This window comes from Amblyomma americanum, chromosome 2, assembly GCF_052857255.1.
Source record: "Amblyomma americanum isolate KBUSLIRL-KWMA chromosome 2, ASM5285725v1, whole genome shotgun sequence".
Classification (NCBI taxonomy): Eukaryota; Metazoa; Arthropoda; class Arachnida; order Ixodida; family Ixodidae; genus Amblyomma; species Amblyomma americanum.
In genome coordinates this window covers 43,972,271-43,990,527 of record NC_135498.1, presented here as the reverse complement: position 1 = coordinate 43,990,527, position 18,257 = coordinate 43,972,271, and the positions used below count along the sequence as shown (strand labels likewise).

The 18,257-nt window shown below is 49.5% G+C and overlaps 1 protein-coding gene across 1 annotated transcript in view; it reads left to right on the top strand.

The window, feature by feature from the left end:
• The window catches only part of LOC144119661 (uncharacterized), a 36,831-nt gene extending 19,185 nt beyond the window's left edge, over positions 1-17,646 (top strand). The window contains exons 5-8 of the mRNA XM_077652228.1: positions 10,243-10,347; positions 10,952-10,999; positions 13,584-13,637; positions 17,494-17,646. Of these exons, the coding sequence (XP_077508354.1) occupies positions 10,243-10,347; positions 10,952-10,999; positions 13,584-13,637; positions 17,494-17,646 (360 nt within the window). The remainder of the gene's footprint in view (positions 1-10,242; positions 10,348-10,951; positions 11,000-13,583; positions 13,638-17,493) is intronic.
• Positions 17,647-18,257: the final 611 nt, after the last annotated feature.

Here is an 18,257-nt window from a genome sequence, read left to right as displayed (position 1 = left end):
CTGTGACCATGACGCTTGTGTAGAGGTGCACCATGCTTCTGGAGACAGTCAACACAAAGAAATGATCGCTAGCTTCTCTGTCAATGATCAGAGGCCAAACGGAACAGAAGGCAAGGTCGTCGCTACCATTGCTGATACAGACGCTGAAGGGACCAGTAATTCGGGACGAGCGGTCCCTTTTCCAGACCCACTGGCCACAATCATTGGACCGGCAAAAGACGTTTACGCCATGGCTAGCAATTGGCTACAGTCTTCATTTCCTGCTGAAGGCAGTGTGAGCAGCATGCTGGTAGGTGACGAACGGCAAACCACACAAGCACCCGACCGCTTCGCCGAGACAACTGAAGAGCCCTGCAGTTCTGCTGATGCTGCTCCCACCAAGGAATTAAGCTTCTGGGAACGCGAAACCGAGTGTATGGCGTCCACAGATGCTCCCGCCATGGAACTGAGTTTCTCGCAGCCAGAGACCATGCCTGTGGCATCCACAGAGGCTCCTGCCGCGGAATACAATTTGTGGGAACGCGAAACCGAGTCCATGGAGTCCACAGATGCTCCCGCCGTGGAACTGAGTTTCTCGCAGCCAGTGACCACGCTTGTGACATCCACAGATGCTCCTGCCGCGGAATCCAATTTGTGGGAACGCGAAACCGAGTCTATGGCGTCCACAGATGCTCCCGCCGTGGAACTGAGTTTATCGCAGCCAGAGACCACGCCTGTGGCATCCACAGATGCTCCTGCCGTGGAATCCAATTTGTGGGAACGCGAAACCAAGTCTATGGCGTCCACAGATGCTCCCGCCATGGAACTGAGTTTCTCGCAGCCAGAGACCATGCCTGTGGCATCCACAGAGGCTCCTGCCGCGGAATACAATTTGTGGGAACGCGAAACCGAGTCCATGGAGTCCACAGATGCTCCCGCCGTGGAACTGAGTTTCTCGCAGCCAGTGACCACGCTTGTGACATCCACAGATGCTCCTGCCGCGGAATCCAATTTGTGGGAACGCGAAACCGAGTCTATGGCGTCCACAGATGCTCCCGCCGTGGAACTGAGTTTATCGCAGCCAGAGACCACGCCTGTGGCATCCACAGATGCTCCTGCCGTGGAATCCAATTTGTGGGAACGCGAAACCAAGTCTATGGCGTCCACAGATGCTCCCGCCATGGAACTGAGTTTCTCGCAGCCAGAGACCACGCCTGTGGCATCCAAAGATGCTGCTGCCGCGGAATCTAATTTGTGGGAACGCGAAACCGAGTCCATGGAGTCCACAGATGCTCCCGCCGTAGAACTGAGTTTATCGCAGCCAGAGACCACGCCTGTGGCATCCACAGATGCTCCTGCCGCGGAATCCAATTTGTGGGAACGCGAAACCGAGTCTGTGGCGTCCACAGATGCTCCCGCCATGGAACTGAGCTTCTCGCAGCCAGAGACCACGCCTGTGGCATCCACAGATCCTCCTGCCGCGGAATCCAATTTGTGGGAACGCGAAACCGAGTCTATGGCGTCCACAGATGCTCCCGCCGTGGAACTGAGTTTCTCGCAGCCAGAAACCACGCCTGTGGCATCTACAGATGCTCCTGCCGCGGCATCCAATTTGTGGGAACGAGAGACTGTCTATGGCACCCATAGCTTCTGGAGACCATGGTGACGTGGTCGTTGTGTCCGAGCACTTCCCTTCCTGACACATAACGCCTCAGAAATGCGACTCCGCATGTGTGTCTGCTTTTACCGGATGAAATCGGTGTGCAGTCATGGAGCAGTGACAGGACGTGGGGATAGTGCCAATCACCAGACCATCCGCGCTCCAAAAGATACGCTCACTGTATTCCCCACAGATGACTGCGTCCAAAGGCGGTTCCTTCACACCCGGTGGACACTTGAAAGCGGCATGTAGCTGGCAAGCGCTGACAAGCAGCCTGCACCGCTGGTGAACGAATGAGTGTCATGTTGAAAGCCATCACCCACATTCCTCAACCGGTGTGTTTTACAGTCTAGTGAGAATTTATTTCATGTGTACATTTTTTATTATTCTTCTGTATTTCCCTTCTGTTTGTTAATGCTTTCGTATTTGTACTGCAGCAATTTCCGTGCAAAGTTTTGAGAGTGTTATTATGACGCAATAAATATTCTGTCGTGAATTTGCTCTCATGTATCTCCTTTCAGTAGCTAAAGCCAGCAAGTTTTTTTGAAGGGGCAAGGACGCAAGACGCTTTGACGATACTGTCACGCGTGTTATGCGACGGTTGAAATATACTGTCACGCGTGTTATGCGACGGTTGAAAGGTGACGGGCTATAAGCTAAACGAAACGTTTCTCTTCGTCATTATTTTATTTTAGCGTCTGCGGAGAGCTCTTACGCTGAGATCCGAGTATATAGGACCTGGTTTAAAATTTTTTTAATACAGATAAGCGTTCACATGACGTCCATGCGTAATAGCTTCAACATTTGGTGTCGGCTCGCTCAGTTCAGTTAAGGTATTCTGTAATCGAGAGTATCTAACACAATTGCACCTCGAAAGCTCCACTGGGGTCTTCCTGGGGGCATCGTTCTGCATTTCAGCGAGCGCCTTCCGTCCGGTTAGTTCCGTGCACTACTACTGCAACTGCATGTCGCCGCGGCTGCTGCATTAATAATAATAATTGGTTTTTGGGGAAGGTAGTGGCACAGTATCTGTCTCATATATCTTTGGACACCTGAACCGCGCCGTATGGGAATGGATAAGGGAGGGAGTGAAAGAAGAAAGGAAGAAATAGGTGCCGTAGTGGAGGGCTCCGGAATAATTTCGACCACCTGGGGATCTTTAACGTGCACTGACATCGCACAGCACACGGGCGCCTTAGCGTTTTTCCTCCATAAAAACGCAGCCGCCACGGTCGGGTTCGAACCCGGGAACTCCGGCTCAGTAGTCGAGCGCCCTAACCACTGAGCCACCGCGGTGGGTTGCTGCTGCATTGCCAGGGCGAAAAAAATTATTCGATCTAAGCTTACTGGCTTTGCGCATTAATGAACGAAAGCTGATTGGCATTAGTGGCCGAGGTCTGGAGTGGCAGGCCCATTTTGACGTTTCACAGGCGACTGCCCGGTTGGGCGCCTCAAAGGCCCGTTTTGGCGCCTATGCGCTGACGAGCATACTTGGCCTTCTTGTGGTCTTCGGCTCGTTCGCGTTCCCGGTGCACTTGACGAACTCCAGGACCGCTTGCGGGAAGCAAATGTCTAGTCCCCAACGTGTTCTTATTCGCAGTCTAAACCCTCCATTGGTTTTGAGGAAAGGAATAATAATAATAATAATAATAATAATAATAATAATAATAATAATAATAATAATAATAATAATAATAATAATAATAATAATAATAATAATAATAATAATAATAATAATAATAATTGGTTTTTGGGGCAGTAAATGACGCAGTGTCTGTCCCATATATCGTTGGACACCTGAAGCGCGCCGTAAGGTAAGGAATAAAGGAGAGAGTGAAAGGAAGAAAGAAGTGCCGTAGTGGAGGGCTCCGGAAGAATTTCGACCACCTGGGGATCTTTAACGTGCACTGACATCGCACAGCACACGGGCGCGTTAGCGTTTCGCCACCATCGAAAAGCAGCCCCCGCGGGGGGCGGGGGTGCAGCAGGCGAGTATAGTATGCAGAAACGCAAGGACGTGAACTGCGTCGACCCGCCGCGGTGGCTCAGTGGTTAGGGCGCTCGAATACTGATCCGGAGTTCCTGGGTTCGAACCCGACCGCGGCGGCTGTGTTTTTATGGAGGAAAAACGCCAAGGCGCCCGTGTGCTGTGCGATGTCAGTGCACGTTAAAGATCCCCAGGTGGTCGAAATTATTCCGGAGCCCTCCACTACGGCACCTCCTTCTTCCTTTCTTCTTTCACTCCCTTCTTTATCCCTTCCCTTACGGCGCGGTTCAGGTGTCTAACGATGTATGAGACAGATACTGCGCCATTTCCTTTCCCCAAAAACCAATTTAAAAAAAAAAACTGCGTCGCGCGAAATTTCGGATTAATAATAATTGGATTTTGGGGAAAGGAAATGGCGCAGTATCTCTCTCACATCGTTGGACACCTGCACCACGCCGTAAGGGAAGGGATTAAGGAGGGAGTGAAAGAAGAAATTAAGAAAGAGGTACCATGGTGGAGGCCTCCGGAATAATATCGACCACCTGGGGATCTTTAACGTACACTGACATCGCACAGCACACGGGCGCCTTAGCGTTTTGCCTCCATAAAAACGCAGCCGCCGCGGTCGGGTTCGAACCCGGGAACTCCGGATCAGTAGCCGAGCGCCCTAACCACTGAGCCACCGCGGCGGGTAAATTTCGGATTGCAGTTTTTGAATCTGATCAAACACATATCTGGCTTCTGTTTTGACAATAGCGAGAGAAACGGCGACTTATTCTGCATCTTCGGGGTCGGTTGCGCAGGCTGCGTCTACCCTTACAGCATCGTTAGGCGGAAACGCGACTTCCGCGTCCGTGACTGAAATAGCGTTGCTTGCGGGGTGGAAGGCAGGGCGGTAATAGAAAGCGTTGTGCTCGACCAGAGACGCACGCCTGATTCAGAGCGTTGTTCTGCATCATGGACAGCCGCTTTCAGTCCTTCCCGTCACAGTCCATGGTTCCGCATGCTTGAAGCAAATAATCTATTTCCCAGTCCAGACTTAGCAGTTTTCCCCACGTTGTTGGGCTATGCCCTTCGCTGGATTTGAGGACGGGAAAGGCGCATAAGCGGTTCATTTTGCTGGTGGACACGCCAGACGCGCCGTGAGGAAAAAACGCGGACGCTAGCTGTAAACAAGTTTTTAGTCAGCGTTCGTTGGTAATGCTTGACTGAGGGTCTTGTTTGAAATCTAAACATTTTCTTTGTTTTGAGGAAATGAAAACAGCTTTGCTGGCTTACTTCGTAGGTGGACACTTGAACCGCGCGGTGAGATGCAAAAGCAGCTGCGTAAGGTTACGCGTTACGGCTGCCTTTGTACCCCCTAAATGGTTTATAACCGAGCTATTAGAGCTATCGTTGTAAAACGCGTTCCGCGTTGCCGTTGTAGCTCATAATTTCTTCTACTAAGTGGCTTGTACGGCTTTTGCTTTAAAACGGATCGTATACTTATGTCTGTTGATATTTCATTTGTAGAAATGTATTTATAATTCCGTCATCCATCTTGTGCAGGTTAGCCACCGTTCGTCTCCTTTGTTTGCTCCTCTCGGGACCGCTTAAGCTGGTGTAGTCTGATTTGGTTTATGGGGTTTAACGTCCAAAAGCGAATCAGGCTATGACGTCGTAGTGGAGAGTTCCGGATAGTTTCGACCACCGTCTGTAGTTCGAAACTGTTCGAAATTTTTTTGAACCTGTTCGTTCAGAAACAGTTTCGAAACTATTTGTGATTTACTATTCACTCTGCGCATTGGTGTTTTCTTAACTACTATTCCCGTAGGCCACTTTCACAGCAAAAAAATCCAAAAAACATTGTCTCTATACCACTTTGTTTTAATGCCATTTGTGTGGTGCCACAGGATCAAATGTAGTGGAATTAGTCTTTTCTGCCACTCACAGCACCGACTTAGCCGTATCTGCAGCACATTCGCTCGAGAAAAGCGTAACCTCGTCCTCATTGCACACGCAGAAAAACATGCAATTTTGTACAGCGAAAGACTGTTTAGGGAACTCTTTTTTTCTTGATAAGTATGCCATGAGGCATAAGGTGAAAAAAGGGAAGGAATGAGGAAGATTGAAAGGTAAAAGAAGGAGTGAAGACCCGTTGCGCTGAGGTAGTAGCAGAGGTTGCTGATGAAACGATTGTTCAAAGTCCACCGCACATTGTCACGTTCGCGGTTCCACCGCAGGCCCACCTCCCTAAGGAGTCGTTTTCTGATAGCAGCTGTCGCTGGGCACGTCCACAACAAGTGCCGCACATCACAAACGTCCGGTTCAGCGCCTCAGTGAGGGCACCTGTCAGTTGCTGGCAGGTCTTTTGCACGCCACCGATGACGGACAGATGGTGTCAGAGCCGCCCCTGCCCGATTCCGGCGCACGGATACCTCCTCCTGTCGAGTAAGACTACGGGGGGTGGGGGTGCGAACACGGAGGAATTAGAGCGCGTGTTCGCTGGCGCAGAACTTCGGAATCGGAAACATGGGACAGGAACGGATCTGGGGGAAGAGGGGAAGGTGGCGGATCGTCTGATGTATGAAGATGAGTCGTAGAATCCGCTTGAATATTATGTGGGTGCTGAGCATGGCCGCGAATCCAGCGTATGCGCACAGGACATGGATACTTTGAGCAGAACACGTGAATTGATTGTGAAATCTGGAATCTGCGTTGAACAGCCTTAAGCTGTTTAAGGGCGGCTCGGGAGTCGGTGTTAATATGAACTGTATTGAATGTTGGAACGAGAGGAAGGGAAGCAATGACATTATAAATGGCTTGAAGTTCCAATGCCAGGGGTATGCACGTATCCGCAGTATACGTCGCGCGAGAGTTGAGATGCGGATGAGATGGACTATACACAGCAGTAACTCCCCTCTCTGCAGTATATGATGCATCCGTGTATAATATGCGCCCTTAAGGCAGATACGCGGCTGATACCGACGGGAAAACAGTGGGGCGATTGCCTGTGAGCTGGCAATAGGACCACGGTGGAAGTGTCTTTAAACGATGAAGTTTGAGAGACTGTTTTCGAGCTCTGTTTGCCACCCGTTGGTCGATGTGTTCACTGAGTGTATTAAGTTGGGCGAACTCTTGTAGCACAGGTGTGGGTGTCAAACGAGGCAGATATGTTATGGCGCGCATAGCCTCACGATTGATAGCTTCAAGGGAGTCCCACTGTCTGTGGGGAGACGTTGAAATTGTGCCTGATTTATTATCCTTGGCTGAAGGATAGAGCGCACAAGCTGGCGGGCCGTATGAGCACGTGCGCCACCAGAGCGCACAGCTATGCAACGAATCAGACCTATAGCAGCGTGAGCCGATTTACGGGTGGCTGTCAGCCACGGGGTGCCAGTCCCAGATGAATGGAGGAGAAGACAAAGAATAAGAACAGTTTCTACCTGAGGAATCGGAGAATTATATATCGTAACATTTAAAGTGGGAGCTTTCCATAAGCCGGCTTTATTTCCACTGCGAATGAAACATGATTTAGTAGGAGAGAATGTTAGACCAAGAGGTGGGAGGCGAGATGTCAATACATCCAGCGCGTGCTGAAGGACCGACTGATGGATAGACGCATCTGGATGACAGCACCACAGGGTTATATCATCAGCATACCCAAGCACACGGATAGAAGAGATGGTCTCTAGGGCTCGGACAAGAGGAATAAAAGCCACATTAAATAATGTGGGGGCGAGAACGGAGCCCTGCGGCACTCCTGTATTGGAAGTGAAGTAACCAAAGGGCGCTCCGTGAACACGCACACTGAAGGTTCGATTTGCTAAAAAGGTGCGAATGGAGAGGAGGAACCGGTGAGGGAGACCAAGAGTTTGAAGGGAGGCAAAAATGGCAGAGTGAAAGATGTTATCATATGCCTTTGTTATGTCTGTAGCGATTACGGTTCGTACAAAGTGACTCTGCGGAGAGTGGTCAGGCACGTCAGCAGCCAAAGTAGCAAGGCCGTCCTCCGTTCCAATTTGTGGGCGGAAACCTATTTGGGAATCGGGGCAACAATCATGGGATTCGAGCCACCACGACAGGCGTGCGGCGAGAATGTTTTCATAAAGATTGCAGATGGTAGGCGTAAGGGAAATAGGACTACGGGCCGAGAGAGATACTGGAGGCTGACCTGACTTGGGTATTGGAACCACAATAGAATGCTCCCAGTTTCCCGGCATGACGCCAGAATGCCACACTTCGTTAAAAGTATCAAGTACGGTTTGCAAAGCCGTCCCTTCCAAGCTACGGAATAAGGAGTTAGGTATGCCGTCGTGCCCGGGAGTAGTAGTAGTTTTTAAACGTTCAATGGAGGCCAGCAGCTCTGCCATGGTGAGGTCAGAAGTAATCGCATCGGGGGGCTCTGTTACCGATAAGTCAATTGGAGACGTAGCGGTGCAGTCATGGTTTAGAAAAAATTGACGGGCCGCTTGTTGTGCAAATATGTTCTCATCCACATTTAGCGCGAGGCGAATGCTCTCTGTGTAATCTGCGACCTGAGAAGGGCGCTCCATGGCGTGAAACACTCTCCAAAGATGTCATTTGCCCTGCGTAGAGGACAGGCGGGCACACCATGCAGCCCAGCGTTGTCTGCCTAGCCACTTTGCATAGCGCCGCGCCCGTGCGGTAGCGCGGTGAAGAGTAGGAAGAGCCGATGGGTCATCGGGGTGACCAGTAGCGTAAAGATCCGCCTGGCGACGAAGAGCCCACAGATTCAAGAGATGTATGTCTGGGTTTGGGTCGTCTTCATTTACAGTAGTGGTAATAGTGTGAGTCGCGAGAATAGCAGAGGGAGTAGACAGTGCTGAAGACGGGTTGAATGTAGATAAATGTCTGCGCGTACAGAGTCCCATGATGTTATGCGTACGCTGCGGCGTATTTTCGGTAGACGCGTAGGCGTGAGGGAGGTAAAAATAGGGTTGTGATCACTACCCCAAGTATCTGAATCAACAGCCCAACGAGGGTTACCGGGGCCTAACCACCAAGTCAAATCAGGTGAATATAGGCCACCTCGTGGGCGGGTAGAAGTATTTGGATGGTTGAAAAGTTGAAAGGAATGATCCGATAAGCTCCGTTGGATGCGTGCGCCCGTTGAGAAATCCGATGGGTAACCCCACGAAGTGTGTGTGCCGTTGAAGTCACCAGCAACTAGGATAGGGATACCCTAGTTGGTAGAACGTAGAAAACTAACCCATCCCAGATTAAGAGATGCGGATCGAGGACGGCCATAAAATGAAGCTAAAATAAAATGTGTGTGTGCAGGTTTAACGAGAAGGGTGACAACCTCTTGACGTGTGTTGCAGCACCGTGAAATGTCGAGCGGTGTATGCGGAACTGAACTGTGAATATAAATTGCAGATTTACCTAGGCTGAGGCAGGAGGCGATGCAACGGCGATCAGGGATAGAGGGTGAATGGTATGCGCAGAAACCTGAAAGGCATTGGGAGTGCATTATGCTCTTGCAGTAGGAACGCCCATGCCTTCAGCTTTCCGTCGCGAAGGCGGATGTTCACTTCAGAGGCCTTATTAGCGAACCCTCGACAGTTCCACTGCACCACCATAGATTATGCGCTATCCATGACGAGGCCGGAGAGCTTCTACGATGAGGGATGTCACCTGCTTCATGAGCGCTAATATGTTATCCACTGTCGGGGTAGTCACGGCTAACGGGTGGTCGGCACCTGATTGTGGCCCAGTGCTTACTCGAGGTGATTCCTCTGATGATTCCTCCCTAGTTATTCGAATTCTTCGAGAGGATTGAGAACGACGCTGTTCCCGGCGCTTGGGGAGTTCGTCTAGTCGGCGGCGAGCCTCCGCGATTGCATTGTCTAAAGCTGTGTCTTCATCTGTGGTATCCACATGCGATGGATGCACTGGACGTTTTGGCGTACCATTTGATCCGGGAAGGTGAGCCGCTTGTGCATATGTACGCTGGTGAGGAGACGTATGTTGAGCAGCGGGCTCAGATAAGGAAAGTTCGGGGAAGTCGTTGTCGTCATATGCGAGAGCTGCAAAGCGATTGCTTGTAGGAACATCCATTTTTCCAGGCGACTTGTGAAACTTTTTCGCTTGCTTCTTCTTTGGACAAGCGGGGGAGCGAACGTCATGGTCCGGCAATTTGCATAGGGCACAAGGAAATGTTGGTTCTTTTGTTGGTTCATTCATGTCGGCCACAGCTGCACGATTAGGGCAGGTATTTTGCATATGTCCTTCTTTGTGGCAGTCATAACAAAAAATACGACGAGGTCGGAAGGGCTGTGGTTTGACGATCGCACCGTAGTAGGTAAGGTACTTCTGGAGAGTCAACGGGCCTTGCAAGATGAGCATGTATGCAAGCAGGTATGCAAGCAGGTTTGCAAGCAGGGAACTCACCAACACCGGAAGTTTGGTCCCGTCCCCGGTGCTCTCTCGCCCTGTCGTCCCGCGTGTCTTATTTCCGGTTTAATGACATTAAATCTGGACGTGTAGCACCAACTTAAGCGTTTATACTCACTTGTTGAGCGCGTGCGGCGCCGTTGTTAGTTGTGAAAAGAGTTGTAAACCGAGCATCTGTGTTTCTGCGGTAATGGAGCACCGCTTATTGGGTATTCTGCAGGCGAAAGTGGTGGAGGTGTTCCGCCAGTTCCTGACGGTGAACAGCGGTACCATCGTGTTCTGTGGCATAGTCCACATAGGTGCCTCCCACTACCTATCTCGCAAGGTAAGTGTATTTGTGTTGCATAATACATTGCGTCGCATGCTGTCCGTATTCAGATCACGTCTTCCTCGAAGGCTGTGCGAAAATTTGGCTCCGTATAGTCACTTGCCGCATGTGCATGTTTTTACTGGCGCAGTTGTGCTCAAAGCCACCGGAAAACATCCAGAGGCGCGTTTCCTTAATAGTACTTGCACGGAATGGAGGATATGGAGGCAGGATGTATTAGCGGGCAATCATTGGACCAGATATTTATAGCATTGAACGGCAAAAAAAAAAAAAACTACTGCACGCCTCTCCTGTAATCCGGCAGTGATCAAGGCTAAAAGCTGCACCCTACAATAAGCGAAAATGCGTCGATAATCGGCGTTAGCTAGAGCGTGAAATCTAAAGCCTTAATTTCCGTGAAGGCCCACCTAAAGGTGCTCTCCTCAGGCTGTGGCCTAGGCCTAATTTACGGTGTAGCGTTGCCTGTATACGAGTGCCCACCATCTCATTATACATTCGACTGGTGCAGCGTCTTTTCTGTTTCTCATCGAGCACTCCCCTAACACACTGTAAATACGTTCACAGCCGTCTTCTCATGCAATTGACAACTGCTTCCTCACAGGTTCGCGTGGAAAATGCCAGAGACGCAGCGGAAGTCGAAGCCGTGCGTGTAAGTAAAAGCGGTCGGCCTCTAACTGGACAGCGGCTGTAGTGGTTCCCTCGCAAAAACTTGCCAATGGATTCTTTGTGCAGTTATTGAAGTGAAAAGCTTCACTACGCTAGGTAAAGGATTCGTCTCTTAGGCCGGAGAATCACCTTGAACGACCTTCAGCCCAACCACGTAAGCTGAGTGTGACCATATGTGGTACAGTTATGGTATCGAATCCTTGAACCCTGACCTTGACCCATGACCGTTGGTTGACCTTCGACCTCTGACCTTCGAGCTTTCACCTTTGACATTGGGTGACTTTTGGGTTGACCTTTGACCTTCAAAACATCCGATGGGTTGATGTGAAGCCACGTGATGACATCCGGTGGGGGTGTCGTAAGACCATGTGTTACGACGTCATAGCCACGTGGTCGTGTGGGTATATATCGAACAGCTGTTGCGAACGTGTAGCTGAGCTGCCATGGACCAGCCTCAGACGCTTAGCAAGCGTCCTTGCTTTTCGCTGAATTCCAGGATTAGCCAACTTAAGCCATTGTCAATTTTTTTCTTGCAGTTTCGGACGCTGAACTGAGTCGAACAGTGCTCGGACGTAGACTTTTTAACTGAGGCATACCATACTAGAAAACTCATTCTTAGCCCCACAAATTTATCATGAAAATTTGAGATTGCACGAGCCTGGATAATGAACTCCGCAAGTATACGTCATGGATGCGATACCAAAAACTACCCAATACTAAACTTGGTCAAGAAATCGGAAGCACTTTAAGCAACGTAAAGTGGCTTAGGGACCACTCATGTGAATTTTGTTACAGATTATGTGCTCTGACTGCGGCATTATGTTTCCAAAATTTTGAATAAGGGACCACCAAGGCATTTGCCTCTCTTTTTGCCCCCCCTCCTCCCCCCTTTCTGAAAGCTAGCAACAGGGCGTCGAATGAGAATAAGGTCCGTGTTCCAATAAACCCGGCTAGATGCCGTTTTTGCTGCGGAGAGACGAGCAGGGGTGGAAGGAGAGGGTACGTCGTTGAGAATGTTGGCGGTATTCAGCCGCTCCAAGGCTGCCGTCTCGGCGGAACCGTGGCTATCAGTGATGCAGGATGGCAGTCCAGGACATGCAATGACCCGAAGTAGTGCTTGAGGATGCTGCGGTGGGAGTCTTGCCGGACAAAGACTCGGGTAGCAGTCCTGAGGTCCGTGGAGACATAAACTTGTCGAGGTGGCCCGAACACGTGGCGAAGAAGCTCTATATTTTCGGTGGAATGGGATGGTGATGATGAAACCTCGAAGAAGTCAGCAGGGAGGCGTAGGGATTTACCATAAACAAGGTCAGCCGTGGAACATCAGATATCTTGCTTTGAAGGCACAGCGCATACCCAAAAGGGTTGAGGCAGGTGCTGCACCCACTTCGTGTTCGATGCGTGGCCGTTCAGTGCATCCTTGAGATGGCGGTGCAAGCGTTCTATGGCCCTATAAGTTTATATTGTAGACAGGAAGCCCTCTACAAGATAAACAGCTTATGTTTTCATGAATGAGCAGCTCCAAGCTTATTTTCTCTCGACAGTCTAATTAACTACACAACAACGAGCGCTTTGAGAAATTTAAGATGGACGAAGAATTTCAACCTGAACGTTTGAGGCAGTAAATGAGACATCTGGATGAATAAATGGTTGAATGAGTGCGTAAATTGTAGTAAAGAGATTTAGCGCTCGTAGCAGAAGCGGCCACTGACGGAAGGGGAACAGCAGAACGGAGACGAAGCTTACAAACCTCGGCCTTGCGCTTACAAACGTTTCCCTACAGCGCAGCAATGTTTTGGCAAAGCTTGTGGCCGTCGACATTAATTGTGGGAATTGCCTCTTCACAGAATGAATGAATGAAGAGGGCAAAATGTTGTTTAGCGAACAGCTCGACAGAGCACCAGCCTCCCATTAATTTAATTGTACCTGGCGATACAATTCCTTTAAAGTACGTCTGTGTGAAGTTTCTAGGCGAAATATGAACAGGCCGATGGAGAGGGCGATCGAAGTGGATAATCTCACAAGCGGCCATGACAAACGTCTCTGCCTCAACAAGTACAAATTTTCTCTTGAACACAGACAACAAGCCTGAATACCACTACGGCCTTGAAAAAAATTAAATGTGCTCCTGTCTCTTTTCTGTTTTCCACTTATGGCGGTCGCTGTAGATGTGCTCCAATTCTCGGTGCGCCCACAGGAACAAGGCCTGCATTTTGCAGCGATTATTTTTTATTCATTAATTCGCGTTCGTGGCATCATTAATCATGGCTCTCATTTCCGAGGTAGCTACATATATCGCTGCTGTCTATCACCCTGTTATGGGCTAGAGTTAGTAGGGGTATATACAGGGAGGCCACTGCATCACGAGAAGGCTAAGGAGAGGCTGTGGCACGTAACGAGACTGATGATTATGACAGTGATGATTACGACTGATTTCACTGGCGTTAGGTACCATTTTTACAGTGACAAAAATTTGAATCAGAAAAGTAATCGTTACAAGTCATGGCCTACTACTTGATGTAAAGAAGTCTGTGCCTCAGCTCACGCCTTTATTTCTGCGTTTACAGAATATTATATTCCAACAGCTCTCCATCTTCTACGTACTCCTGGCTGCAGTGAAGGTGAGGACATGTTTTTATGACTAGCACACGACCAATAGCTTTGTGCAACCTTCGTACCACCTGTGCGATGATGGTATAGTTATGGGCATATGTGCGATTCAGGGGAGAAAATTGTCCTCGGTTCTTGTCATTCCAGAAAGCTCACCTGAGACCTGTCTGTAGGTCTTGAGGCTTGTCGCGATACCCACCTCACGAGACTTACTACTCAGGGTTTAAAGCGAAAGCTTTACTGTCCGCGAACTTGCGGTTTCGCCGTGGCGGTGCTTCGAGGAGGCACATGACGTCACAACGCGCGCCTCGTCCCGCGAATATTTCTCTCTCCGTCGCTCTCTAGTCAGTACTGCTAACACCCTCTAAAGAATTCTCTAGAGGGTGTTGGTACTGCGCATGGGCCACTAGTAGCACCGAGCCACAGGTGTTCCGCCGCTGCGCAGCGCCGCACCTTTCCTCAAAATGCAACTTTCAATTTTCAGTTTTCTCTTCTTTCCCTCCCTCCTTTATCCTTTCCTTTACGGCGCGGTTTTGGTGTCCACTGAGGTATGTGAGACGGTTACTGTACCATTTCCTTTCCTAAAAAATGAAACAAAACAAGTGAGCCGACGGCGTTCATAGAGTTCATTGGTGGTTGACAACTTCGCGAAGGCCTTTCATTTTCACGAAAGGAAATGCGCACAACCGGCTCCGTGGGTCAGTGGAGACCTCAATCTCGCTTTCATGTACGTGGCGCTGGTGTCCACCTGCAAAAGCCTGCTCTTATTGCGTTCCGCATACTGGATAGGCAGCGCACCCTCCCTGCCACCCTGGGAGGTTGTATGCAGTTAATGGTGTATCGCGACAGATAGATCACCAATTGAACGCTGCGGCCTACCTATTGCTGCAGTGCCGCATGTCAGCCACAACGCTGTCAGCGCTAATGCATTCGGGCCACATCTCTCTCTCACCACCGCCACATGTATCAAAGCACGAATGAGGCGTCCACATATCCAGGGAGCCAGTTATGCGCCTTTCCTTTCTTGAAAGCCATCGCCGTCTAGAACATTGTCAACGCCAATGAACACAGTGAACGCCGAAATCTTTCACTTTATATATCCTGGGTTAGCTGAGCTAATCCACATTAATTTTTCAAAACAGGTTCCAGACAAGCCTTGCCGCCACTGCATCCTGTTCACTCTCTTGAAGATATGATGAGATATGTTATAAGACTGCATGCTCATTTAAAGACCTATAAACAGTGCACACGTATCCATAGTCTCCAAAGCTCGTAGCTTTCATGATGGTTAGTGGACTAGTAGGCTTTTCTACTTACACCATGGATCTGGCATGGTACAATATGTATTAAATTAATAATGGCGCAGTATCTGTCTCATATATCGTTGGACACCTGAACCGCGCCGTTAGGGAAGGGATAAGAGAGGGAGTGAAAGAAGAAAGGAAGAAGGAGGTGCCGTAGTGGAGGGCTCTGGAATAATTTAGACCACCTGGGGATCTTTAACGTGCACTGACATCGCACAGCACACGGGCGCCTTAGCGTTTTTCCTCCATAAAAACGCAGCCGCCGCGGTCGGGTTTGAACCCGGGAACTCCGGATCAGTAGTCGAGCGCCCTAACCACTGAGCCACCGCGGCAGGTGTATTAAATTGCAGATCTTGGATTGTATGACGATGATTCGATGCAGGAGCCAGTTACTAGCAGGTAGGAGGGTGTCCAGGCATTGTTTTATTCTCTGCTCCCGCTAAACTGCCAACGTCAATACGGAAAACTAGAAACTGATATTACCTCACACGGCGAGCCCTATTAAGCCAACCACCGCAGTCATCGTTCCCTTCAATACCTTTTTTCTTCCGCCGTCAAAATCGCTCAAAGAAGCCGCCATTGGAATTCAGGACGTGTGTTCTCCATCAATCAAAATTCACCAGACGAGTTCCCATTCCTCATCTCGGCGCCTTGCGCTACGGCCTCCCAGCTGACATTGCCTAATTGCGAAGAATGTTTTCCTCTCCAATTCCTCTTTCACTTGCCAGATTGTTCTCGCCCCTGATGCAGTACATTTTAAACTAAGCAGAACAGGAGCGCCATCTCATCAAACTGTACGCATTACTTCTGTAGCATTTCTTTCTGCTGGTTTCGCTTGCGAATGTGTCTTCTGGAATATTGACGAGCGCCCAAGGCACAAAGTTTCGTGTCCGTTTTATCGTCAGGTTTCTCGGTCTAATAGAATCCCGAATATCCATGCTTAGTTTGACCTATCGTATCTACCGGTAATTTTATACGTAATAGCTGTTGAATCAAATGCGAACAAACTTGCTTGCGACCAAACAAAAAAGATCTTATAGAGCCTACTCTTTCTGCATCAATGTCCTTCTAATTGTACTACTGGAGACAAAAGTTTCGGGGCGCAAGTTCCAGGAAAAATGTTTATTGTAGCTCTACCTCGCCAGCCAGTCTCCTGATTTCAAGGTGAAAGCTTTACTGGCCGCGAACTTGCGATTTCGCCATGGCGGTGCTCCGAGGAGGCACATGACGTCACAACGCGCGCCTCGCCGCGGAGCCGAACTGGTCTGGCCGGACCAGCGGCGGCTGGCGCACTCGGCGCGAAATAGAGGCGTGCTCCAAGTTTCCGCCAGTGCGGTCAGAGTGCGCCGAAGCCGCCGAACGCGTCGGCGGTCGAGCGCAGTAGGAGTTTAGAGGGTCTCGTATTCGCCGAAGTGACGTCCCCGTGCAGTGCGCGCGCGCGCGTTACGCAGTAGTATAAACGCGCCTTAAATAGCCTGCGCTTAACCGCTAAGCAACGTATTCGTTGGCGGCATCTATGGGAGCCACTAAAACGCCGCGCACGCTAAGGCGCCCGTGTGCTGTGCGATGTCAGTGCACGTTAAAGATCCCCAGGTGGTCGAAATTATTCCGGAGCCCTCCACTACGGCACCTCTCTCTTACTTTCTTTCACTCCATCCTTTATCCCATCCCTTACGGCGTGGTTCAGGTGTCCAACGATATATGAGACAGATACTGCGCCATTTACTTTGCCCCAAAAACCAATTATCACTCATTGAACAAAAGAAGAACATGTGCCGAGGCTCGGAATCGAACCAGGGAATTCGGCGTTTGAGGCGGAGACGCTACCACTCCGCCACGACGGCTCAAGCGTTAACCATGAATAAAGGCGCAACTAGTGAATACACTCCCGATGCATAAGTCTCCGCGGTTTCGCTACGTATATCCTGGCCTAAAAGAGCTAGGTCATCAGCATTTTTTTTGTGAAAAGAGGAAGGAGCATTTAGGCCTTTAATGCCTTGGTACAATATCAGGCGCGACTGGACAGCAAGGTGGAGCTACAATAAACGTTTTTCTTAGAACTCGCGTCCCGGCAACTTTTGTCTCCACTAGTACTTCTTGCTCAAGCACTATAGAGAGGTTTGATTCCATCCTCAATGGTAGGTACTCAAAAGATCTATACCAGTGAAGGTTTTTCAAATTGCGAGACTGTTCACTTCGAGAGACGAAAAGGCATACTTAGCTTTGGATGACGCGGATCACCGTGCTGTGCGATCATTTGCTTGGTGCTGCAGTGCCAATGTAATGGTCTGAGAGAACTTTGCCGAAAGTACGAATCAATTAATCTTCGCTTCATGCGCGGCAGCAACTACCTAAACATGCATCTTTTCCTAACAAGACTTTTTCATCACACCAATACGTTGTCTTGCTCTGCACGTCTTGCGTACGTTAAAGGCTGTTTTCAGTTCTCAGCACACATCACCAAAATCCGGACGTTATCCGGTTGCTGCTGTTGTAATGGTATTGATGATACATATTTTCGAGAAACTGCAATGCCTCTGTTGGCTGTTTGTTCACCTCGCAGGGGCTTATCCTGTACAACATGTACGGCTTCTACATGGAATTCAAGGACAACCCGCCTACCCAAGGCATCCTCCTTGTGCTAAACCCACTAGCTGCCCTGAAACAACCCATCGTTTTCGTCGGCTTGAGATCACCGACGACACAAACTCGCTAGCAACCCCTGGTTTTAATGAATTGTTTGAATATTTGTTAACGAGAGTAAAATGAATATTAAATGTATTTATCGTACCATGCTGTGTTGCGCATTACTTTAGAGCGATTATCATTGATAGCCTTGATGTTGCAAGCTGTGGTGCCCACTTAGAGTGTAATGAAATAATGAACAGAACAACAACCGCTAACGTAATATAACCCTACACGGGGAACATGAGGGCACAATGGCTCTCATGTCCTTGATTACATCGTGGTTCACCGTGCAGTTAAGTTGGTTTTTGGGGAAAGGAAATAACGCAGCATCTGTCTCATATATCGTTGGACACCTGAACCGCGCCGTAAGGGAAGGGATAAACGAGGAAGTGAAAGAAGAAAGGAAGAAAGAGGTGCCGTAGTGGAGGGCTCCGGAATAATTTCGAATACCTGGAGATCTTTAACGTGCACTGACAACGCACAGGACACGGGCGCCTGCAGGGAAAAAAGGCCTCTCCCTTACCTCTTCAATTAAACCTGCCCTTGTTCATGTAGGTGGTTGTTGCCAAGTACTATATACCAGGATGGCCAAACACTCTTTTGGTTGATTCTGATGACCAAGATCAGGCCGCACCTGAG